The sequence below is a fragment of the Agelaius phoeniceus genome, chromosome 22 (assembly GCF_051311805.1).
Source record: "Agelaius phoeniceus isolate bAgePho1 chromosome 22, bAgePho1.hap1, whole genome shotgun sequence".
In the NCBI taxonomy this organism is placed as follows: domain Eukaryota; kingdom Metazoa; phylum Chordata; class Aves; order Passeriformes; family Icteridae; genus Agelaius; species Agelaius phoeniceus.
In genome coordinates this window covers 716,717-734,482 of record NC_135286.1, presented here as the reverse complement: position 1 = coordinate 734,482, position 17,766 = coordinate 716,717, and the positions used below count along the sequence as shown (strand labels likewise).

Sequence of the window (17,766 nt, the reverse complement as noted above, 5' to 3'; positions counted from 1 at the left end):
TTTGGAAGGATCTCAGAGCCCATCCAGTGCCACCCTGCCATGGCAGGGACACCTCAAACTGTCCTGGGCTGCTCCCAGCCTGCCCAGCCTGGCCTTGGGCACTGCCAGGGATCCAGGGGCAGCCCCAGCTGCTCTGGGCACCCTGTGCCAGGGCCTGCCCATCCTCACAGGCAACAATTCCCTCCTAATTAATAAACAGAAATTTCAGTAATTAATTGATTAATTCATGTAATTAAACATGACCCACCGCGCTCGCCCCGCCCCCTCAGCTGACCAATCACAGGGCGGTGTGCGTGTAGTGGGCGTGACCATGCGGTGGGCGTGACTCTCTGGGCGTGGCCTCGTTGAGAGAGGCGGGGGGGCGGAGCGCAGCCCTAAGATGGCGGCCGGGCGGCGGCGGCGGCGGCGCTGAGGTAACGCGGCTTCACCGGCCCGGCTCGGCCCGGTGCCGGCCCCTCGTCCTCGCGGGCCCCCGGGGGTTGGAGCGGGCGGGATCCGCGCTGCAGGTTGGGCGGGAGGGGCCCAGCGGGCAGGCATCATCCCCCGCCGTGGGGCGAGCGGTGCGCCGGTGCTTCCCTTCACAGGTGGGGGCCCGGTGCGGCCGCGCCGAGCGGGAGGGGTGCATTTATATTACCTATATTAATTCTCTATATCCTCTATATATTTATTCTATAATCGCCGCCGTTAACGCGGCGGGCGGCGCTGCCCGGCCCGGTGTCCGCTCTGCCGGGCCGGCCCCGGGGCCCCGCAGCACCGCGGGCCGGAGCGGGGCCGGGGGCGGCCCCGGGGCTCGGGAACAACTCCCGGTACAGGGGACGGTTTGTGCCCGCTCGGAACCCGCTGTGCCCGTGCTGGAGGAACGCGGCGCAGTGTTTGCCCCGGAGCTCCTGCCCTTGTTGGCCCATGGATCTCGGTACCGATGGGAATTTACAGCTCCTGCCCTTGTTGGCCCATGGATCTCGGTACCGATGGGAATTTACAGCTCCTGCCCTTGTTGGCCCATGGATCTCGGTACCGATGGGAATTTACAGCTCCTGCCCTTGTTGGCCCCTCGGGTCTCGGTACCGATGGGAATTTACAGCTCCTGCCCTTGTTGGCCCCTCGGGTCTCGGTGTTCAGGCTCTGCTCTGGAGCTCCAGCCCTGCTGCAGGTGCAGCCCCGGCCCTTCCCGCCTTCCTCACACACGGCACACCTCGGTTCAAATCCTTACTGCCAATGTCCCTCACACAGCTTTGCTGAAAGGTTAAAATATCTCTCTAGCATTGCCTGAGACTGATGATACCTTTTTTCTCTCTCTTTTTCTTTTTTTTTTTTATTTTTTTTCTAAAAAAGAAAATATTGCCTAAAGCAGTGGAAATACTTGAAATCTTCCTACTAATAACAGGCTATTTCAATGTGGTCCTTATTGCCTGACATAAAGAGAATTGCCTTTATCACTGGCTGTCTTAAAGCTATTGTAGTTCTGATCTATCAGTGTGATTTTATTTATTTATTTTACTTTTGGTTTTGTGTTTCATTCTGTTTGACCAGTGATCCTTGGCTAGTCAAGCTCTTATTTTTTTTTATTTTATTTTATTGCTGTCTCTAGTCAGTGTCCCGTTTTGGTTTGGTTGTGTGAAGGTGGTGCTGGTGTTTGGTTTGTAATCTTGTAGGGCAGCGTGCAGGGAGGCTCATAAATCTGCAGCAGGGTTTGGTGGCTTTTTTTTTTTTTTCCCTCCTTTTTTTTGTGTGTGTGTGTGTCTCTTGTTTTACTTTCAGAGCAATAACTTAACTTTTGTCCTTGCTCTGTTGAGCAAAAGTGAAAGTTAGATGCTGGGCGCAAACTTCTGCAATCAGTTATCCTTTTTAACCTTTCATAGCTGTAGATTCCTCATGCAGAGGAGGCTTGGTGAAAAATCAATCACCTCAAAAGATAAACGGGGAGCGATTGAAGCTTTCTCTTCTCTGAGTTAAACAATCATAACAGAAACGTTTGCTCCTGCAGCCACCTCCAGAAAAAGGCAGTTTAATTAAAATTACAGCCCACCCAGGGCCTTCAGCCGGGACCTGCTGTGCTCTCCAGGCTGGATGGGGAGCATGCCAGCTTGCTGTTATTCCTGCAGATGCTCACGGAAGACGCTGAGGCAGAGGAGCAGGGGCGCTCTCCATAGCCCTGTCTCGGCACCCTCCCAGTCTAGGTTTGAATTGTTGCCACCTTGAACACGCCGGGCTGTATTTGAAATTGTAACAAAAAGATGTAATTTCGCTCTCACCTGGTCCCTGGCAGGCAGGTGCAGGTTTATGGAGGAGCTTCTGGAACGTTCTGAACCCCCGTTAGCGGTGGGGTCTGGGCAGGCCAGCCCCTAGGGGGGGAAATACAGCCCGGCTCCTGTGCCTAAGCTTTAGCTGTGTGGGTTTCTCCCCCTTCCCCAGAACCTTTGCTCCTGAAGATGGTGAGTAGCCAGCCTAAGTACGATCTAATTCGGGAGGTTGGTCGTGGCAGTTATGGTGTGGTGTACGAAGCGCTCGTCAGGAGGACCTGTGCCCGCGTGGCCGTCAAAAAGATCCGGTGCCACGCTCCCGAGAACGTGGAACTGGCTCTGCGCGAGTTCTGGGCCCTTAGCAGTATCAAGAGCCAGCACCCCAACGTCATTCACCTGGAGGAGTGCATCTTGCAGAAAGATGGCATGGTGCAGAAGATGGCCCATGGCTCCAGCTCCTCCCTGTATCTGCAGGTACACGAGGCCGAGGGGACGGGGTGGAAGGAACTGGTGACGCTGAGCTGGGGGGAAGGAAGGAGGGGTTTGAGGCATCCTCAGCTAGGCCAGGGGATTGGCTGCATTGCTTGTCCCCAGAATGTAATGGAGATTTGTAAAGGAACCTGAGCAATCACCTGGACCTTGGGTTTGAAGCTGGAGTCCCGTGGCTCCAGCTCCTCCCTGTGTCTGCAGGTACACGAGGCTGAGGGGACGGGGTGGAAGGAATTGGTGACAGTGACAGTGAGCTGGGGGGAAGGAGGTGGAGCAGCCCCGGGGTTTGAGCCATGCTCAGCCAGGCCAGGGGATTGGCTGCACTGCTTGTCCCCAGAATGTAATAGAGAGCTTTAGAAACAAACTGAGCAATCCCCTGGATCTGGGGTTTGAAGCTGGAGTCCCATGGCTCCAGCTCCTCCCTGTGTCTGTAGGGACACGAGGCCAAGGGGATGGGGTGGAAGGAACTGGTGATGCTGAGCTGGGGGGAAGGAAGGAGGGGTTTGAGGCATCCTCAGCTAGGCCAGGGGATTGGCTGCATTGCTAACACCCAGAATTTAATAGAGAGCTTTAAAAAAAACCTCAGCAATCACCTGGATCTTGTGTTTGAAGCTGTGCTGCTCTGAAAGACCCCAGAATTTGTGTTTAATGCAAATCTGCTTTGATAAGTTGAGGAAGCCCTGCAGGTGAAGCCCAGGGGAGGTGCAGGCTGTGGAGCTCTTGGCAGGTGCAGGTTAAAGAGCACTCCTGTCCTGGGACAGAGCTTGGAGGAATTCCATCCTGGGTGCCTTGGAAATCAGTGTCTTGATTTATAGGAAGCCAGTGCTTAAAAAAATTCTTTCAGAAACCAGCATATATTGGTAGCACATAATGAGCTGGCTTTATTTTTTAATAAATAACTGTTAATCTCTTCAAAGAGTATAAATTAGGGAACACATATCACTCTGAAAGTGTCCTTGAAGTCTGCAGATGTGTATGTTTGAAGAATAAGTAGCTCTGGAAAGACATTGGAAGACAATGATTTGTCAAGAAGCAGCCCTAAGTGTAAATCACCCCTGGGCAGAAATCAGTGTTCCTGGTTTAGGAAGCCACAGCCTGCTCGGTGTTTGCTGTGTCCTCCCTGGTCAGCTGTTCTTATTTCAGTTTTCATTGCCACCCTGCCGTGCCAGAACCAGGATCCCTGGCTGTGCCAGCTCCCCGTGGCCCGGGAGCTGCTCCTGCCTTGTTTTCAGGGAAGGATTGGGCTAAACCAGCACTGGCCAGCTCAGGAGCCAGAGCCTTACCTTCCTGGTTTGCCGAGCTGCCAGGGAGGGCAGATGTGCAGGGAGGAGCTTTGAAGGCGCCGGGGTGGAGCTGAAGGTGGGGAGAGCTCCCAGCTCTGGCTGGGACGGTGGTGCTGGGGTGCAGCTGGCGCGGGACTCGGGCCTGCCAGGTGCAAACAGCACGGATTTTGTTTTGCTGCTGCAGGAGGGAGGGCAAAGGGCAGAGCTGAGCTGCTGCCAGGGTCACTCTGGAGCAGCCTGGGCTGAGCCAAGGGCAGTCAGAGCCCCTCTGCTCTCCCAGAGGATGGCACGGAGCTGAGGAGCCTGGGGAAGAGCTCTGGGCAGATTCCCAGCGCCAGCTGAACCAAATCTGTAGAGTTTGAGTCCTCAGTCAGCACTGTCTGCTGTGCTTTGCCACTGGCACAGATGTGAGGGGTGGATTTTGTTGTCTTGGCTCTCACAATATCTGCAAGTGCAGCTCCTGTGACTCTGTGTTGGTGCTCTCTTGGCAGGGGAGACTCCCTGCTCTCCTGAGATACTTTAATCTCACGGTTCCTGACTACAAACCCTAAAGAAGGCAGTTTTTAGCCCTAAAATAGATTTACTCTCTAAAGAAGATAGCTGTAAACTGCTACCATTTTTTTCTCTTGAAAAGGTCACTTTTTAAAAGCATTTCAAAATTCCTCTCTAGATATTAACACACCCCTTCATTTTTGAAAGCCAGTTTGATTTAGCATCCATTGGTTTACTACTAACAGAAATAATTGCAGGATTTTCCTTCCAGAGCCACCTCAGAGGAGCTGCAGAGGCAAATGCAGTTGTGTAAACAGGATTAGTAAAATGATTGCAGGTTTTGCTTTGCTTTCTGTGTGGAGCAGCTGTAAGAACTGGCTGTTCCTGAAAATACTCTGTGGATAATGATGGTGGGAAGGGTGTTCCGTGCTCAGCTGTGCCTGCAGATCAGTGCTCTCCTGAGTTCAGGATCCTGTGTGAACTTGCTGGAATTCATGGATGTGTCAGGAATGGAGAGCAGGCTTTAAGAATCTCTCCTGGATAAATACAGCAGTGTGGAGTCACTTGTGAGACTTTGTTTATCCCGAAAAGCTGTTGGCAAAGTGGGTGGGACAGGCTTTGTCAGGGTGGGACACTGTCCAGCTGGGACAGATGGGAGGGCAATGGCCACTGGGTATCTTTAAAAACTCTGTTATCAGGGTCGAGCTCTGCTTCTGGGCAGGAGCCGGAGCTTGATACGCTCCACACGAGGGAAGATAAGGAAGCTGGCAAATACATTGTGATTTTGTTTTTTTTCTCTTTTGCATAAAAACATTTGCATCATGTTTTCTTTCCCCCTTGCAGTACCTTGCTCTCTGGATTGTTGAGAGGAGGGTCAAACAGAGTGGTCTGGGTTGGAAGGGATCTTATAAACCCCATCTCATTCCTGTGGGCAGGGACACCTTCCGCTGTCCCAGGCTGCTCCAGCCTGGCCTTGGGCACTTGCAGGGGTCCAGGGGCAGGCACAGCTTCTGTGGGCAGCCTGTGCCCTCACCAGCCCCACAGGGAACAGTTCCTTCTGTGTAACTAACCCAAATTTCCCCTCTCTGTGAGGATCCTGATTTCATGCATTTTTCCATCGAATCCTTTCCTTCCCACCATCACCAGGTCCTCACATCACCTCTTCCCCTCGTTGCAGCTCGTGGAAACCTCATTAAAAGGAGAAATAGCCTTTGACCCCAGAAGTGCTTACTACCTGTGGTTCGTGATGGATTTCTGCGACGGCGGCGACATGAACGAGTACCTGCTGTCCCGCAAGCCCAGCCGCAAGACCAACACCAGCTTCATGCTGCAGCTCAGCAGCGCCCTGGCCTTCCTGCACAAGAACCAGATCATCCACCGCGACCTCAAGCCCGACAACATCCTCATCTCGCAGGGCCGCGCGCCCGCCGAGCCCACGCTGAAGGTGGCGGATTTCGGGCTGAGCAAGGTGTGCTCGGCCTCGGGCCACAGCGCCGAGGAGCCCGTCAACGTCAACAAGTGCTTCCTGTCCACCGCCTGCGGCACCGACTTCTACATGGCCCCCGAGGTCTGGGAGGGCCACTACACGGCCAAGGCCGACATCTTCGCCCTGGGCATCATCATCTGGGCCATGCTGGAGAGGATCACCTTCGTGGACACCGAGACCAAGAAGGAGCTGCTGGGCAGCTACGTCAGGCAGGGCACGGCCATCGTGCCCGTGGGCGAGGCGCTGCTGGAGAACCCCAAGATGGAGCTGCTCATCCCCGTCAAGAAGAAGTCCATGAACGCCAGGATGAAGCAGCTGATCAAGGAGATGCTGGCGGCCAACCCGCAGGACCGGCCCGACGCCTTCGAGCTGGAGCTGAGACTGGTGAACATCGCCTTCAAGGACAGCAGCTGGGACACGTGAGGGGCCGAGCCCCGGCTCACCTGCAGGGGGTGCTCAGCCCCTCGCTCGCTGGAGATTCCCGCCAGGAACGTGGAGTTGGCCGCGGTCTGAAATCCCGGGTGAGGCTGAGGGTGTTCCTCGGGCTGTGCTGGCACGGGGATGTGGCAGGAGCCAACACTACTTGATTTCCAGCACTCTGTCACGGAGTGTCTCACACATTCCAGTTTCCTATGGCAGTATTAGGAACTCTCATGGAAAAAAAAAAAAAAAAGAAGAAAAAAAAAAAAAAGGTTTGCATGCTGGCAGTGCAAATCTTGAGACTTTGTGATGTAGTCTGTGTATATATTTATGTATATGAGTGACTGGGAGTGTGTGGCACTTAAATTATTTGCTGTGGGTCTGGATGATTGGGGTCTGCTAGAAATCTGGGTGAAGAAAGTGAGTGAGAAAATCTCCTTCTTCCCCAGGCCTGAATGACTTCATTATTTATTTTTGTTATCTAATTTCAAAGACTTGACTTTGTAAACAAAAAAAGCAATGCAAGGGGATCAGCTGCTTTCCAAGTGCTAACATGGCTGGTCTTGGCACTTAGAGCTTAACGAGCTCGTCACTGAGGGAGTCAAATGAGAAATGTACAGTCAGGTGCTGGCAGGGGGCTGGCTCACTGATCACTTGATTTGGCTTTTATTAATCAATTAATTAATCTGCCTTTTCTCAGCACGCTCTCTGCCCTGGTGTCCATACTCCCACAGCACCTTGAGGATTTATCACAGCAGAGTTGTGTGCCCTCAGTTTGTGGAAATGTGGATGAGGGAATCCAGCAGCACCTTCTCAAAATCCTTCTAAACGTGGTGGCAGCAGTTTTCCCACCAGCTGAATCCAGCTGATAATCCAATGGTCATGGCCTTTGCTCTGTGGCCCTGCCCCAGACCCAGTGGGATGAGGAGGTGGCTCTGTCCCTGCTCACACCTGCTGGCAGAGAGCTCAGGTACAGGAAAGGCAGCAGCCTGAGCTGGTTTTGTGTTTCATGTTTCCTCCTTTTAAAGAAGTGATCTTTATTTGCAGGCAGAGATGGGAGGAGGGGGTTTGGAGCAGGGGGAGCTGCTGGTGCCCAGCTCTGCTGCTGCTGGGACAGGATCCACTGGGGCCCTGGCACTGCAGGGCTGGCAGCAGCTCTGTCCCAGCACAGCCCTTTGGGGCAGGGCTGGCCTCTCCCATCCACTCTGACCTTTTGGGAAAAAGCAGCATCTTAACATTGCCTTTCAAGCTGCAGGAAAGGCTGGTTTTCTTTACAAAATTGAATTTGATTTCCCCCCCCCCCCCAAATCTTACCTGGAAATGGCTGTAAGTATTTCCTTGTACAATTTGCTTTTTGAAATCCGTTCCCTCTTGGTGTTGGGACAGCAGTTCTGGGCACTCAGTGTTTATTTTCCGAGTGCAAATAAACAAAATGTTATTTTTTGGTTTTCCAAAAGCAAAGGATTCTGATTCCACCCAACTTCTGAGGCTTTACAGGCCGCAGGTGGCTCTTACCTGGTGCTGTGTGAGCTGGTGGCTGTCCCCAGCTGGCCTTAGTTTGTAACTCTTGTTATTTCCTTTCACTTCATCCTTTTAGGGAGTGATCCTCAGACAAACACACTTTGCTTGTGCCAACTCTGCCTCCCAGTTCCCACATCTCAGCAGGGTGAGAAAAGGGGGTTTGTAATTCACGTTAAACTTGGGAGCTTTTTAAAAACAAAGGGGTGAGCATCCCCCTCCCTTACCCAGCCAGAATAACAGAATAACAGAACCAGAATTAGCACTGCTCCCCTCTGAGGTGCTCTGTGAATCACCTGGGTCCCCTCTGCAGGCTCCACTGCCTGCAGGGCAGAAATCAGGGGCTGGCACAGGGAAGTTTTGGGGTTTTTGACTCCCAAAGTGTTTCTTTGCACTGATTGCCACTTTATAGGTTGGGGGTACCTGAAATCCCTCTCATGGTGCTTATCCTCGCCGTTGGGTGACACTGGTAGTCCTCGAGCTCTGTGTTCTCTTTGATTTTTGTTGTCTGAGGTCTTTTGTTTTGAGAAAATAAATCAAGTTGTTGTAGCAGCTGCGGGGCCGTTCACCAGCCTGACGTGAAGTCAAGACACTTTTCAGCACTTGGGAAAGATTTTTGGTTTTTTTTCCATGTTTTTCTTTGAAAACTGTAAAATATATTTTATGGAGAATTTATAATGAGGAAAATTATTGTGTAATTTATTAAGTTCATGACTGTTTTTGAAATAAAACCTTGAATTTCGATGAGGTTTTAGGACTTGATGGGGAAGTGCTCTCAGTGAGTGCAGTGTCAGTGCTGCCCTCCAGGGACAGCGTCCCGCTGTTCCCACACGCCCTGAGAAGCCTTGGGAGCGGAGGTGAGGAAACGTCATTACTTACCCATGGCAGGAAGGCGTGGCCCTCATTTGCATGATTTAATTAGCAGCGCTCTGGACAGAGGGACCTGCGGACTGGAAATGCCGTGAGTTGGGTTTCTCTTGGAATTTCTTACACCCACAGGAAACCCAGCCCTGTGCCCCGTGGGTTCCTGTGCCAGGAATTCCCACCTGGAATGGGCACATGCCCACCTGGCTGGAGCCTTGTGCTTGGGCCAGTGCAGTTTGGGCTTAGATTCGTTTTTTTGGGGGGGTTAAAGACCTGTAGTAAAGGAAAAAGTCCCACTTTTGGGTTGGTTTTAAGAGTGGTGATTTTAAATAGAGACACAAGCTGAATTCCTTCCCCACAAAATGAAGAAAGTAAACCTGAGATTATATATATATATATACACATTATATATACACACACATATATGTATATATATTATACATATATGCTGTACTTCAAATATATTTAGCCCCTCGGGAGGGCGGGGAAGCCTGCAGGGAAATGCCCTGGTGCAGAAATGAGATATAATTAAAGCTCATTGGGCTGGGAGAGCCCAGCCCCAGAGGTTCGGGCCCCAGCCTGCCCCTCCCTGTTCCCAGGGCTGGAACTTGCTGTGTTGGTGCTTTTGCTTTGTTTTGGTCCAACCAGAGCTCGGTTTTGGTTTGTTTTGGTCCAACCAGAGCTTCCCTGGGGCTGTGTGGGTGAGGCAGAGCTCTCGGGAGCTTGCTCAGCTTCTCCCCTCCTTGGGGCACAACCAGCCCGGGGTTTTGGGGCTCTCCCCTTTCTCACAGCCCCTGGGACATCCCTGGCTCCTGGTTTGGGTCCCTCCAGGTGCTTTGGGGACAGAAGGGACTGGCCCAGGGCAGCCAGTGAGGACATTCACACACCAGCCTCAGTGGGCTGGGTGCTGCTGCCAGGGGCAGCCAAGGAAATCTCTGTGCTGCAGCCCGGTAAGGGCACAGGGATGTGCCTGGGATGCCACAAACCACCCCGAGTGCCTGAGCTGCTGCAGGTGCTGCCCAGGAGCTCTGGAAGGGTTTGGAGAAATCTGAAACCCCATTTTTAGGAGCAGGGAGGTGTCAAGTGACCACTGCTGGAAGAGGAGCTGAGCCCGGGCTGATCTTGTTCGTTCCAGAGGCTCCTTCACCCTCAGGTTGGGGATGGAACCAGATAAAACCTAAAAACCTAAAACCCTTTGCAGCAGTGCTGGGCTCAGGCCTCCATCCTGACCCTGGGCTGGTTCCCTCAGCCCCGGGATCTCCTCCTGGCCCTGTCCTGGCCCTGTCCTGTCCCTGTGTCCCAGCCCTGCCCTGCCGCGGCTTTGGAGCCTTTTGGGGTTGGAGCAGCCCCGGGATCTCCTCCTGGCCCTGTCCTGGCCCTGTCCTGGCCCTGTCCCAGCCCTGCCCTGCCGTGGCTTTGGAGCCTTTTGGGGTTGGAGCAGCCCCGGGGGCGCTCCCGTCCCGCCCTGCCCCGGCACGCTCGGCTGGGGCGCTGCTCTCAGGTTTATTCGTGCCCCTTTGAACCCTGGAGGTTTTTAAACTCGTCGGACGAGCCTCCCACGCCCGTGGCGTTCGCCTTTCCCCGGAGGGATCCAGGGGCAGATCCCAGAGCTGCCGAGGCTTTCTCCATCCCTTGGCCCGATCCTGTTCCCTGTCCTCCACCGCATTTGCTGCAGTTCAGCCGCACCGAGCGCTGCCTGCCGTGCTGCTCTCCAGGTTTATTACAGAGCTGGTCTGTCCCTTCCTCGCTGTCACTGGGGCTTTTTTCCAGCCTGCGGAGCTCAAACAAGGCCTGGCCCCTCTCACCCTGCCCAGGTTCCATCTCAGCCCCCGTTTTCCCGCACAGGAGTCCTGGCCCCAGCCCCTTCCTGCCCCGCTGTCATCGGCCGGGAAGGTGCCGGGCACAGCCCCAGGCGCCGTTCCCGGCAGCTCCTCAGGAAGGAACTGGGCTGGGGACGGAGAGCTCGGGACAGAGCCCCCCTCGTGCCGGGGCTTTGTCGCCCTGAGCCCCCTCGGTCGCTGTGATCAGCCCGGCTGCGCCCCAGCTCTGCCCCAAGCCAGGGGGTGCAGGGGGCTCGGGCTCCTCTCCGAGGGCCCGGGAGCCCAGCCCGGGGGGCAGCGGCTCCTTCCTTGCCCTCTGCTCCAGTGCCACGTTCGCAGCCCCCCGGGCTGGAGCTGGGCATGGAGGGGGCCGGGATTGTCCCTGTGGGAGCACTCGGCCCTCGGGAAGGGAAGAGGGCAGTGGTAAAAATAACCCCTGGGCCAGCTCCAGCCCATTGTGGCTTCCTGCGATTTACAGCCCTTCCCGGGGGGAAGAGGCAGGAACGGCCGGCTCGGGGCTGGCTTTGACCCTTTCACCGCCAGGACCTTTCCTCCTCCTCCCCACCTGGGTGGGATCCTGGGGAGGGGACTGAGGTGGGCTCCAGCTCCTGAGCTGCCCCCACACCCTGGGTGTAGAAGGAGGAGCTGCTGGAGTGGACGTGGCTTCCCTGCCCCATTCCTGACCTGCCCTGTGCAGAGGGACAGAGACTGGAGGCAAAAATCGCTGCTGCAGATCCCGAAAGGCCGGCGGGGTTCCCGTAAGGAAGCGGAGGGAGGAGAGGAGCAGAGCCGAGCTGGAGCTGCGGGAGGGGAGGGGTTAATGCTGGCCAGGGTCAGCACGGGTGGGCTCCTGCCGCGGGGCTGGGCTGGCACGGGTTAATGGGTGGCTCTTCCTCTTCCTCATCCTCTCTATATGAGGCTGCTCCCGGCTCTGGGCTCAGTTTGCCGCAGGAGCTGCGTGAGACTGGAGCATCCCATCCCTGCATCCCATCCCTGCATCCCTGCGAGGGCTCAGGTGAGTGAGAGCATCCCCCACCTGCCTGGCACGGGTCCTGGCACGGGTCCGGGCCGCGGGGCTGGGCTGGGGAGGGTGAGGGTCCCAGCCCGGGAGCACAGGGCCAAACACGCCGCGTGCCTCAGTTTCCCCGTGTGTACTCGGCCTGGGTGCGGTGTGGAGCCCGTGGGCTGCGTGTGGAGCTGCGTGGCTGAGGCTCCCTGGGCTGTTTGCTCCCGTGAGCTCTGCTCGGCCCGGCCCCGTGTCCCTGCTGTCCCCCAGGGCTGGTTCCGTGTCCCCGCTGTCCCCCAGGGCTGGTTCCGTGCCCTCCGCACACGGAGGAAGGCGAATCTTCCCTCCCAGCCCGGCTGTGGGGGGCACGGCTCGGGGACCCCCCGGCCCCGGGGCAGCGCTCGGCTTTGTTCCGCCGCTCGGGAAGACAAGGCGGCGGCCGGCTCCGGTATTTTTTCCTGTTGGAAGCCGCTCCTGGGATGCGGCCGAAGCCGGCGGATGCTCGGCGCTTCTCCCTTCCTGCCCGGGGCTGTTCCTGCCCGCGCTGCCAGGACTCGCTGTCCGTGTGGCATTGAGGGGACCCTCAGCTCTGCTTCAGCCCCATCCTCCTCCTCCTCCTCCTCCTCACCGCTGCACTCTCGGGCTGACCCTGACTCTCCTCTCTCCCAGATCCAGGAGCCGAGTGGAGCCCCAGGAGCTTCCTGAGCGGCCCCACCAGCCCTGCCCGGCCGCTCCGCAGGGCGCAGAGCGATCGGCAGAGATCAGCAGCGATAGGCAGAGATCAGCAGCGATCGGCAGCGATCAGCAGCGCCGTTCTGATCAGCAGCGCCGTTCCGGGGCCATGGTGCCCTTGGGCAGCCCCACTCTCGCCGTGTGCGCCTCCAGCAACCTGCGCCTCATGGCCCCGGGCCGCGGTTCGCCGCTGGCCTGGCTGAACCGGGGCCCCGAGTGCCCGGGGGGCAGCGGGGGCCGCAGGGCCAGCGCCGTGGAGCGCCTGGAGGCCGACAAGGCCAAGTACGTGAAGTCGCAGCAGGTGATCAGCCGGCGGCAGGAGCCGGCGCTGCGGGGCTCGCCGCGCCTCTCCCCGCACGGGCGGCGCCGCCTGGCCCGGGGGCAGTGCGGGGAGCTGGGCCCGGAGCTGCCGTGCCCCCCGTCCCCGGTGTCCCGCCGCAGCGGCAGCCGCCGCCTGCTCAGACCCGACTCGCTCATCATCTACCGGCAGAAACGGGACTGCCTGGGCGGCGACAAGGAGAACGCCAAGGGCTCGGGGCTGGTGCGGCGCCTCTTCCAGGGACCCCTGAGGGCCAGCCCGCCCAGCTCGCCCCCCGCCCGCAGCCCCGAGACCCCCATGCTGTGGGCGCCCGCCGAGAAGGAGGAGGCGCGGACACCGGGAGGGGACGGCAGCGGTGACAGCGGCGGTGACAGCGGCGGCATCCCGGCCGTGCCCGCGGAGCAGCCGCCCGGTACCCCCGGGAAGGAGCCGCTGGCTCTGCGCGTGTCGCTGCCGCTGTCGGAGCAGGAGCGCTTCTTCAACTACTGCGGGCTGGACCGGGCGCTGGTGGAGCTGCTGGGCCGGGAGCGCTTCGGGCCCGCGGGCTGGGACAGCGGCTCGGCCCGGGCCGGCTCCGGCGAGTCCGAGCCCGGGCGGGCCTCGGGGGGCAGCGAGGGGGACGCGGGGCCGGGCGAGGAGGAGCCGGACGCCCGGGCGGGCTCCGCCGTCTCGGTGGTGGAGCGCAACGCCCGCGTCATCAAGTGGCTCTACGGCTGCCAGAGAGCCTGGGCGGCTGCCAGGGAGTCCACGGTGTGAGCGGGACAGCCCGGCCGGGACCGGGACACCCGCGGGGCTCCCGCTGGCCGGACCGGGCCCCGAGCCCCCGCGGGATGTGGCCCAGGGGCTGGGGGCACCCCTGGCCCCGGTGGCACCCCTGGCCCCGGTGCCGTGGGGATGCTGCGGGCTGGGAGAGCTGCCAGGTGCACAGGCTGAGTGTGGTGGGGGCACCTGAGGGCAGGTGAGGAAGGGCCATTCCCGGGGCCTCAGGGCTGGCAGGCTGCTGTCCCCCACCTTCTCCCTGTCCCCAGCCCAGGAGGGTGGCACAGGCCCGCAGCCCCCACTGACCACCCAAATCCTGCTCCAGCTGCAGGGTGGGCGTGGGCAGAGCCTGAGCCCCCTCCCGTGGGCAGTGCCCACCCCTCAGCCCCTCCTCCCCAGAACAGGCGCTGCTGGGGCCAGAGCTGCCCTCAATAAATCTGTTTGGGGTTGTTTTCTAGCCTGGCATGTGTGTGTGGCTGCGGGGATGCCCCAGGGCTGGGGGGCAGCTCCCCTTCCCCACCCTCGGGGCTGAGCTGCTTCAATGGGGCTGTTGGGGGGTGAGGGAAGGAAAGTTGCAGGCAGAGCTCAGGGAAAAAGGGAATTTTGGGGTCTTTGGTGCAGCTGTGACACCCAAACCCAGGGCAGAGCCCTCGGGCACGGGTGGGGCGCTTCCCACCTGCAATGGGGGCCGCAAATAACTTGTGGCGAGTCCGGCTGCTGCACCCTCCTCTAGTTGCCCTTGGGGGCGGTTTTATTGCGGATTTCGGCCAGTTTGCCGGCCAGGAAGCCCCAGTGGAAGGCCCCTTCCTCCGGCTCCCGCAGATCGCTGCCGTCGTCACCCGGCGGCTCCCCCGGGCTCTCGTCCGGCTCCGGGGGCGGCCCCGCCTTGTCCGGCCCCGCCGCCTGCTGCCACTTGGTAGCGAAGAGATCCCAAAACCCGGGGGCCTTCTCGCTGTGGGGCGGCTCGGGCGGCTCGGCGGCCAGAGGGCTGGGGGGAGAGAGCGAGGACGGAAATGTCGGGGCAGGGACCCGGGACCTCCCCCCAGCCCACCGTGCCCCGTCCGTGCCCGCTGTCCCCCCGCGGGTGCGGGCCGGGCAGGGGGATGCAGGTGATGGGGTGTGGGGGGCTCGGATGCGGGTTCTGGGGTCCCCCCCAGCGATCTGTAACTCACTGGTCCGGGCAGGGCTCCGGGCTGAGCAGCTGGTGCTCGTCCTCGCGGGTGAAGAGGGACGAAAGCGTCCGCCAGCCGCGGGCCCCGACCCCCTGCACCTGCGGGGGGGCAGCGCCGGGGTCACCGGGAGCTCCGGCCGCCGGTGTCCCCCCCGCCCCGCTGCCCCAGCCCCTCCTCACCTTGCGGGCCAGCTGGGACACGGGGCTGGCTCCCTCCTCCAGCAGCGCGGGGGGCTCGGCCGTCTCCATCAGCTCGGGGGGGTCTCCCTGCAATGAAGCCCCCGGTGAGGGCGCGGCTGCGGGCGAGCGGGCGGGGGGGGACAGGGAGGTTGGGCGGCCCCTTTTGGGGACCCCACAGCGTACCTCGTCCTGCAGGGCCCCGTCGGGGCGCGGCGCCCCCAGGGTCTGCAGCACCTTGGCCTTGTAGAGCCGCCAGAAGCCCTGGGCCATGGCGAGGGGCTCGGCAGGGCCGCAGCCGGCGGCAGCCGCGGGCAGCGGGGCGGGCCGGACGGGCGATCCGGTGGCTTCATTAAAGTTTCAGCGGCCACTTGCTCCGCACAAAAGGAATCTGAGCCCGGGCCGAGCCGGGGGCAGCGCGGGGGCGGCTCCTCCGGTCACCCCCAAATCCCATCCCGAGCCCCCCGCCCCAGCCCCCCGCTGCCCCTCGCCCACTTGGGACCCCCAGGGCTGGGACACCCGCCCATGGTGCAGAGGAGGCGCCGGAGCTCCGCGCCCCCCCCGCCGCGGGTCCCCATCTATAATTGATCACGGGGGAAACACGATCGGCGGCGGGACACGGCGGGACACGCTGAGCCCTGCCCCGCTCATGGCAGCGGTGACCGGGGCAGCGCGGGGGCACGGGGGACACGGCGGCAGAGCGGGCACGGTGGCAGCGGAGCTGGGGGGGCGCCGGGACCGCCCCGGGACCGTCCCGGGACGGGGGACACCGGGCTGGGGGCGGGGCCTGGCGGGTCTGGGCGTGGCTTCACTCGGATGGGCGCGGCCATAAACAGCGCTCTCAATCTGTGGGCGGGGCGAGCGGCTGTGGGGGCGTGTCCCGCAGCCCCGCGCCTGCGCAGTGCAGCGCATCGCGGCGTGCGGCCGCCATGTCGCCGCGGAACGGGCGGCGCACCGGGGCGCACCGCGCGCACTCGCTCGCCCGGCAGCTCAAGACCAAACGGCGCCGGCGCGACCTGGACGAGATCCACGTGGACTTGAAGCCCGAGAACGCCGCGCGGCTGCTGCGGCAGGAGATCGACCCCGACCTGCCCGGCTGCGCGCAGTTCTACTGCCTGCACTGCGCGTGCGTGCGGCGGGGAACCGGGGGGATACCGGGGGGATCCCGGGGCTCGGGAGTATCCGGGGGGATCCCGGGGGGTCGCGGGTTCCCGGGGGAGGTGCGGGAGTTGTCCCGGTCCCTGAGGTTCCTGGGATGGGGTCCCGGGAGAGTCCCTGGGAGGGGGCGATCAGGCTCTGGGGGTCCCTGTCCCCTGGAGGGGCTGCTCAGACCCTGGCGGTCCCTGTCCCCTCGGAGGTTGGTTCCGGGGGTCCCTGTCCCCCTCTAACCCCTGGGGGAGCATCTTGTCCTGGTCTCAGGGTGACCCCAGGCCCGTGCAGGGCTGTGGTGGGACCCTGGCCCCTCGGCAGGACCCCCCCCAGCCCCCCTTCAGTCTCGGGGTCCCCCTGACCCCCATCCTTTCCCACCCCAGGCGTTACTTCGTGGACCTGAACAGCATGAAGGAGCACTTCAGATCCAAGGTGCACAAGAAGAGGTGAGGGCTGGGGGCAGACCCAAATTCCACGGGGTGAGGGGGTGGCAGGGGCAGCTGTGGGCAGGTGCAATCTCACCCCCCGTGTGCCCCCAGGCTGAAGCAGCTGCGAGAGGCTCCGTACACGCAGGAGGAGGCTGAGTGTGCTGCTGGGATGGGCTCCTACGTCCCCCCAAAGAAGGTGGAGGTGCAGACCCAGCCCCTGGAGGAGGTCACCGAGATGGAGACGTCGGGCTGAGCGCAGGGAAGGGGCGCTGGGAGCCTGAGTGGCTCTGTAAGGACGCCTTTGTCCTCAGCTTTATGACAAAAACGTGTCCCAGCTCTGCCAGCCAAATCCACCCTGCTCCTCCCACAGCCCCCCTGGCCAGGGCACTGATGAGGAGCAGGAGCCAGCAGGAGCCTGGGTGCCCTCCCCGAGCGTCCTCCTTCTCCAGGAAGGGACACATTCATTCCTTGTTCTCTGAGTGCTGCTGGGACTGCACGCTTGTCTGCCTGCTTTTGGAGCAGGTTCTGCTCTGTCCTTGCCTCAGAGGTTATTCCAGTGATGCACCCATTAAAATTTGTCAACTGACAGTGTGGCAGCGTTGAGTGTGAGGGTGACAGTCCCCACAAGGGGTGAGGGGACACCCCAGTGTTGTTCTCTTCCCCGTTACCCAAAGGTGCCCGTGCCAGGAGCCTCGTCCTGGAACTCTTGCCTGGCAGGGTGGTGAAAGTCCCTCTGCCCTGGCAGCTTTTTGTGGGGAATGTGAGCTTGAGTCACCTCTGCATGGAGCACTTGGGTTTGCAGCTGGTTTGGCCTTTGAGAGGGCAGCGCTGGTGTCCCCTTGGTGAGGACACTTTGAGGTTCCTGACCCCAAAAACTCAACTCCTGCAAGTGATTTCATGCTCCTGGCGGGCTGCAAGGTGATCAGCCTCTCTGCCTGGCATCTGCCACGGTGCCCCTGAGGGGACACTGAGCGGCAATGCCACCGAATTCCTGACAATTGCCACCGAATTCCTGACAATTGCCATCGAATTCCTGCAGAGTTCGTGTCCCCGTTCAGTTCATCCCTCCTGCCCAGCTGGGGACTGGGAACGTGCTGGGAAAGCAGACAGAGCAGTGACAGAGCAGTGACACGGCCGTGCTGGGGCACACAGAGCAGTGACAGAGCAGTGACACGGCTGTGCTGGCTAAGGAAGGGTTTATTTCCACGCAGCCTGCCCGGATTTGTCCCCGAGGCTCCGGGGGAGGGAGGGAGGGAGAGCCAGAGCTCTGCGGGGGCTGGGGAGGCTGTGGGATGTGCCTGCCCAGGGACAGGGGAGGGGATGTGCCCAGGGACACGGATGTGGTGTCCCTGCCCAGGGTCACGTCACCGCCCCGTCCCCCCTGCCCGTTATCTAACGCGGCGCTGGCCTCAT

At 60.2% G+C, this 17,766-nt stretch overlaps 4 protein-coding genes across 5 annotated transcripts; 3 read left to right on the top strand and 1 right to left on the bottom strand.

Annotated features, from left to right (window-relative positions):
* Positions 1-297: 297 nt before the first annotated feature.
* Positions 298-8,675, top strand: PDIK1L (PDLIM1 interacting kinase 1 like). 2 transcript variants are annotated; one of them, XM_054648088.2, is made up of 3 exons: positions 298-413; positions 1,333-2,714; positions 5,682-8,675. In XM_054648088.2, exons 2-3 carry the CDS (start codon positions 2,430-2,432, stop codon positions 6,411-6,413), a joined length of 1,017 nt encoding a protein of 338 aa, XP_054504063.1. In that variant the 5' UTR covers positions 298-413; positions 1,333-2,429; the 3' UTR covers positions 6,414-8,675. The 2 variants fall into 2 exon arrangements, with proteins under 2 accessions (XP_054504063.1, XP_077045552.1); XM_077189437.1 differs by having other exon boundaries at positions 334-413; positions 2,413-2,714.
* Positions 8,676-11,312: 2,637 nt separating this feature from the next.
* On the top strand, positions 11,313-13,884 carry FAM110D (family with sequence similarity 110 member D). Its single transcript, XM_054648404.2, has 2 exons — positions 11,313-11,627; positions 12,288-13,884. Exon 2 carries the CDS (start codon positions 12,460-12,462, stop codon positions 13,423-13,425), a length of 966 nt encoding a protein of 321 aa, XP_054504379.2. The 5' UTR covers positions 11,313-11,627; positions 12,288-12,459; the 3' UTR covers positions 13,426-13,884.
* A 273-nt stretch (positions 13,885-14,157) lies between these two features.
* On the bottom strand, positions 14,158-15,205 carry C22H1orf232 (chromosome 22 C1orf232 homolog). The gene is made up of 4 exons (XM_054648507.2): positions 14,963-15,205; positions 14,780-14,866; positions 14,601-14,698; positions 14,158-14,416 (listed from the first exon to the last, which is right to left on the bottom strand). Exons 1-4 carry the CDS (start codon positions 15,047-15,049, stop codon positions 14,158-14,160), a joined length of 531 nt encoding a protein of 176 aa, XP_054504482.2. The 5' UTR covers positions 15,050-15,205.
* Positions 15,206-15,658: 453 nt separating this feature from the next.
* On the top strand, positions 15,659-16,941 carry ZNF593 (zinc finger protein 593). Its single transcript, XM_054648286.2, has 3 exons — positions 15,659-15,902; positions 16,309-16,371; positions 16,465-16,941. The coding sequence occupies exons 1-3, from the start codon at positions 15,706-15,708 to the stop codon at positions 16,604-16,606; spliced, it is 402 nt and encodes a 133-aa protein (XP_054504261.2). The 5' UTR covers positions 15,659-15,705; the 3' UTR covers positions 16,607-16,941.
* The last annotated feature ends 825 nt before the right edge of the window (positions 16,942-17,766 follow it).

Excerpts from the sequence above, each read along its gene's own strand:
- PDIK1L (XM_054648088.2), top strand. The coding sequence starts at position 2,430 with ATGGTGAGTAGCCAGCCTAAGTACGATCTAATTCGGGAGGTTGGTCGT. Across the intron at positions 2,715-5,681 it reads GCTCCTCCCTGTATCTGCAG|CTCGTGGAAACCTCATTAAA; the intron begins GTACACGAGGCC and ends CCCTCGTTGCAG.
- FAM110D (XM_054648404.2), top strand. The coding sequence starts at position 12,460 with ATGGTGCCCTTGGGCAGCCCCACTCTCGCCGTGTGCGCCTCCAGCAAC.
- C22H1orf232 (XM_054648507.2), bottom strand. The coding sequence starts at position 15,049 with ATGGCCCAGGGCTTCTGGCGGCTCTACAAGGCCAAGGTGCTGCAGACC. Across the intron at positions 14,867-14,962 it reads ACGGGGCCCTGCAGGACGAG|GGAGACCCCCCCGAGCTGAT; the intron begins GTACGCTGTGGG and ends GCTTCATTGCAG. Across the intron at positions 14,417-14,600 it reads CCGGAGCCCTGCCCGGACCA|CCCTCTGGCCGCCGAGCCGC; the intron begins GTGAGTTACAGA and ends CTCTCCCCCCAG.
- ZNF593 (XM_054648286.2), top strand. The coding sequence starts at position 15,706 with ATGTCGCCGCGGAACGGGCGGCGCACCGGGGCGCACCGCGCGCACTCG. Across the intron at positions 15,903-16,308 it reads TTCTACTGCCTGCACTGCGC|GCGTTACTTCGTGGACCTGA; the intron begins GTGCGTGCGGCG and ends TTCCCACCCCAG. Across the intron at positions 16,372-16,464 it reads TCCAAGGTGCACAAGAAGAG|GCTGAAGCAGCTGCGAGAGG; the intron begins GTGAGGGCTGGG and ends GTGTGCCCCCAG.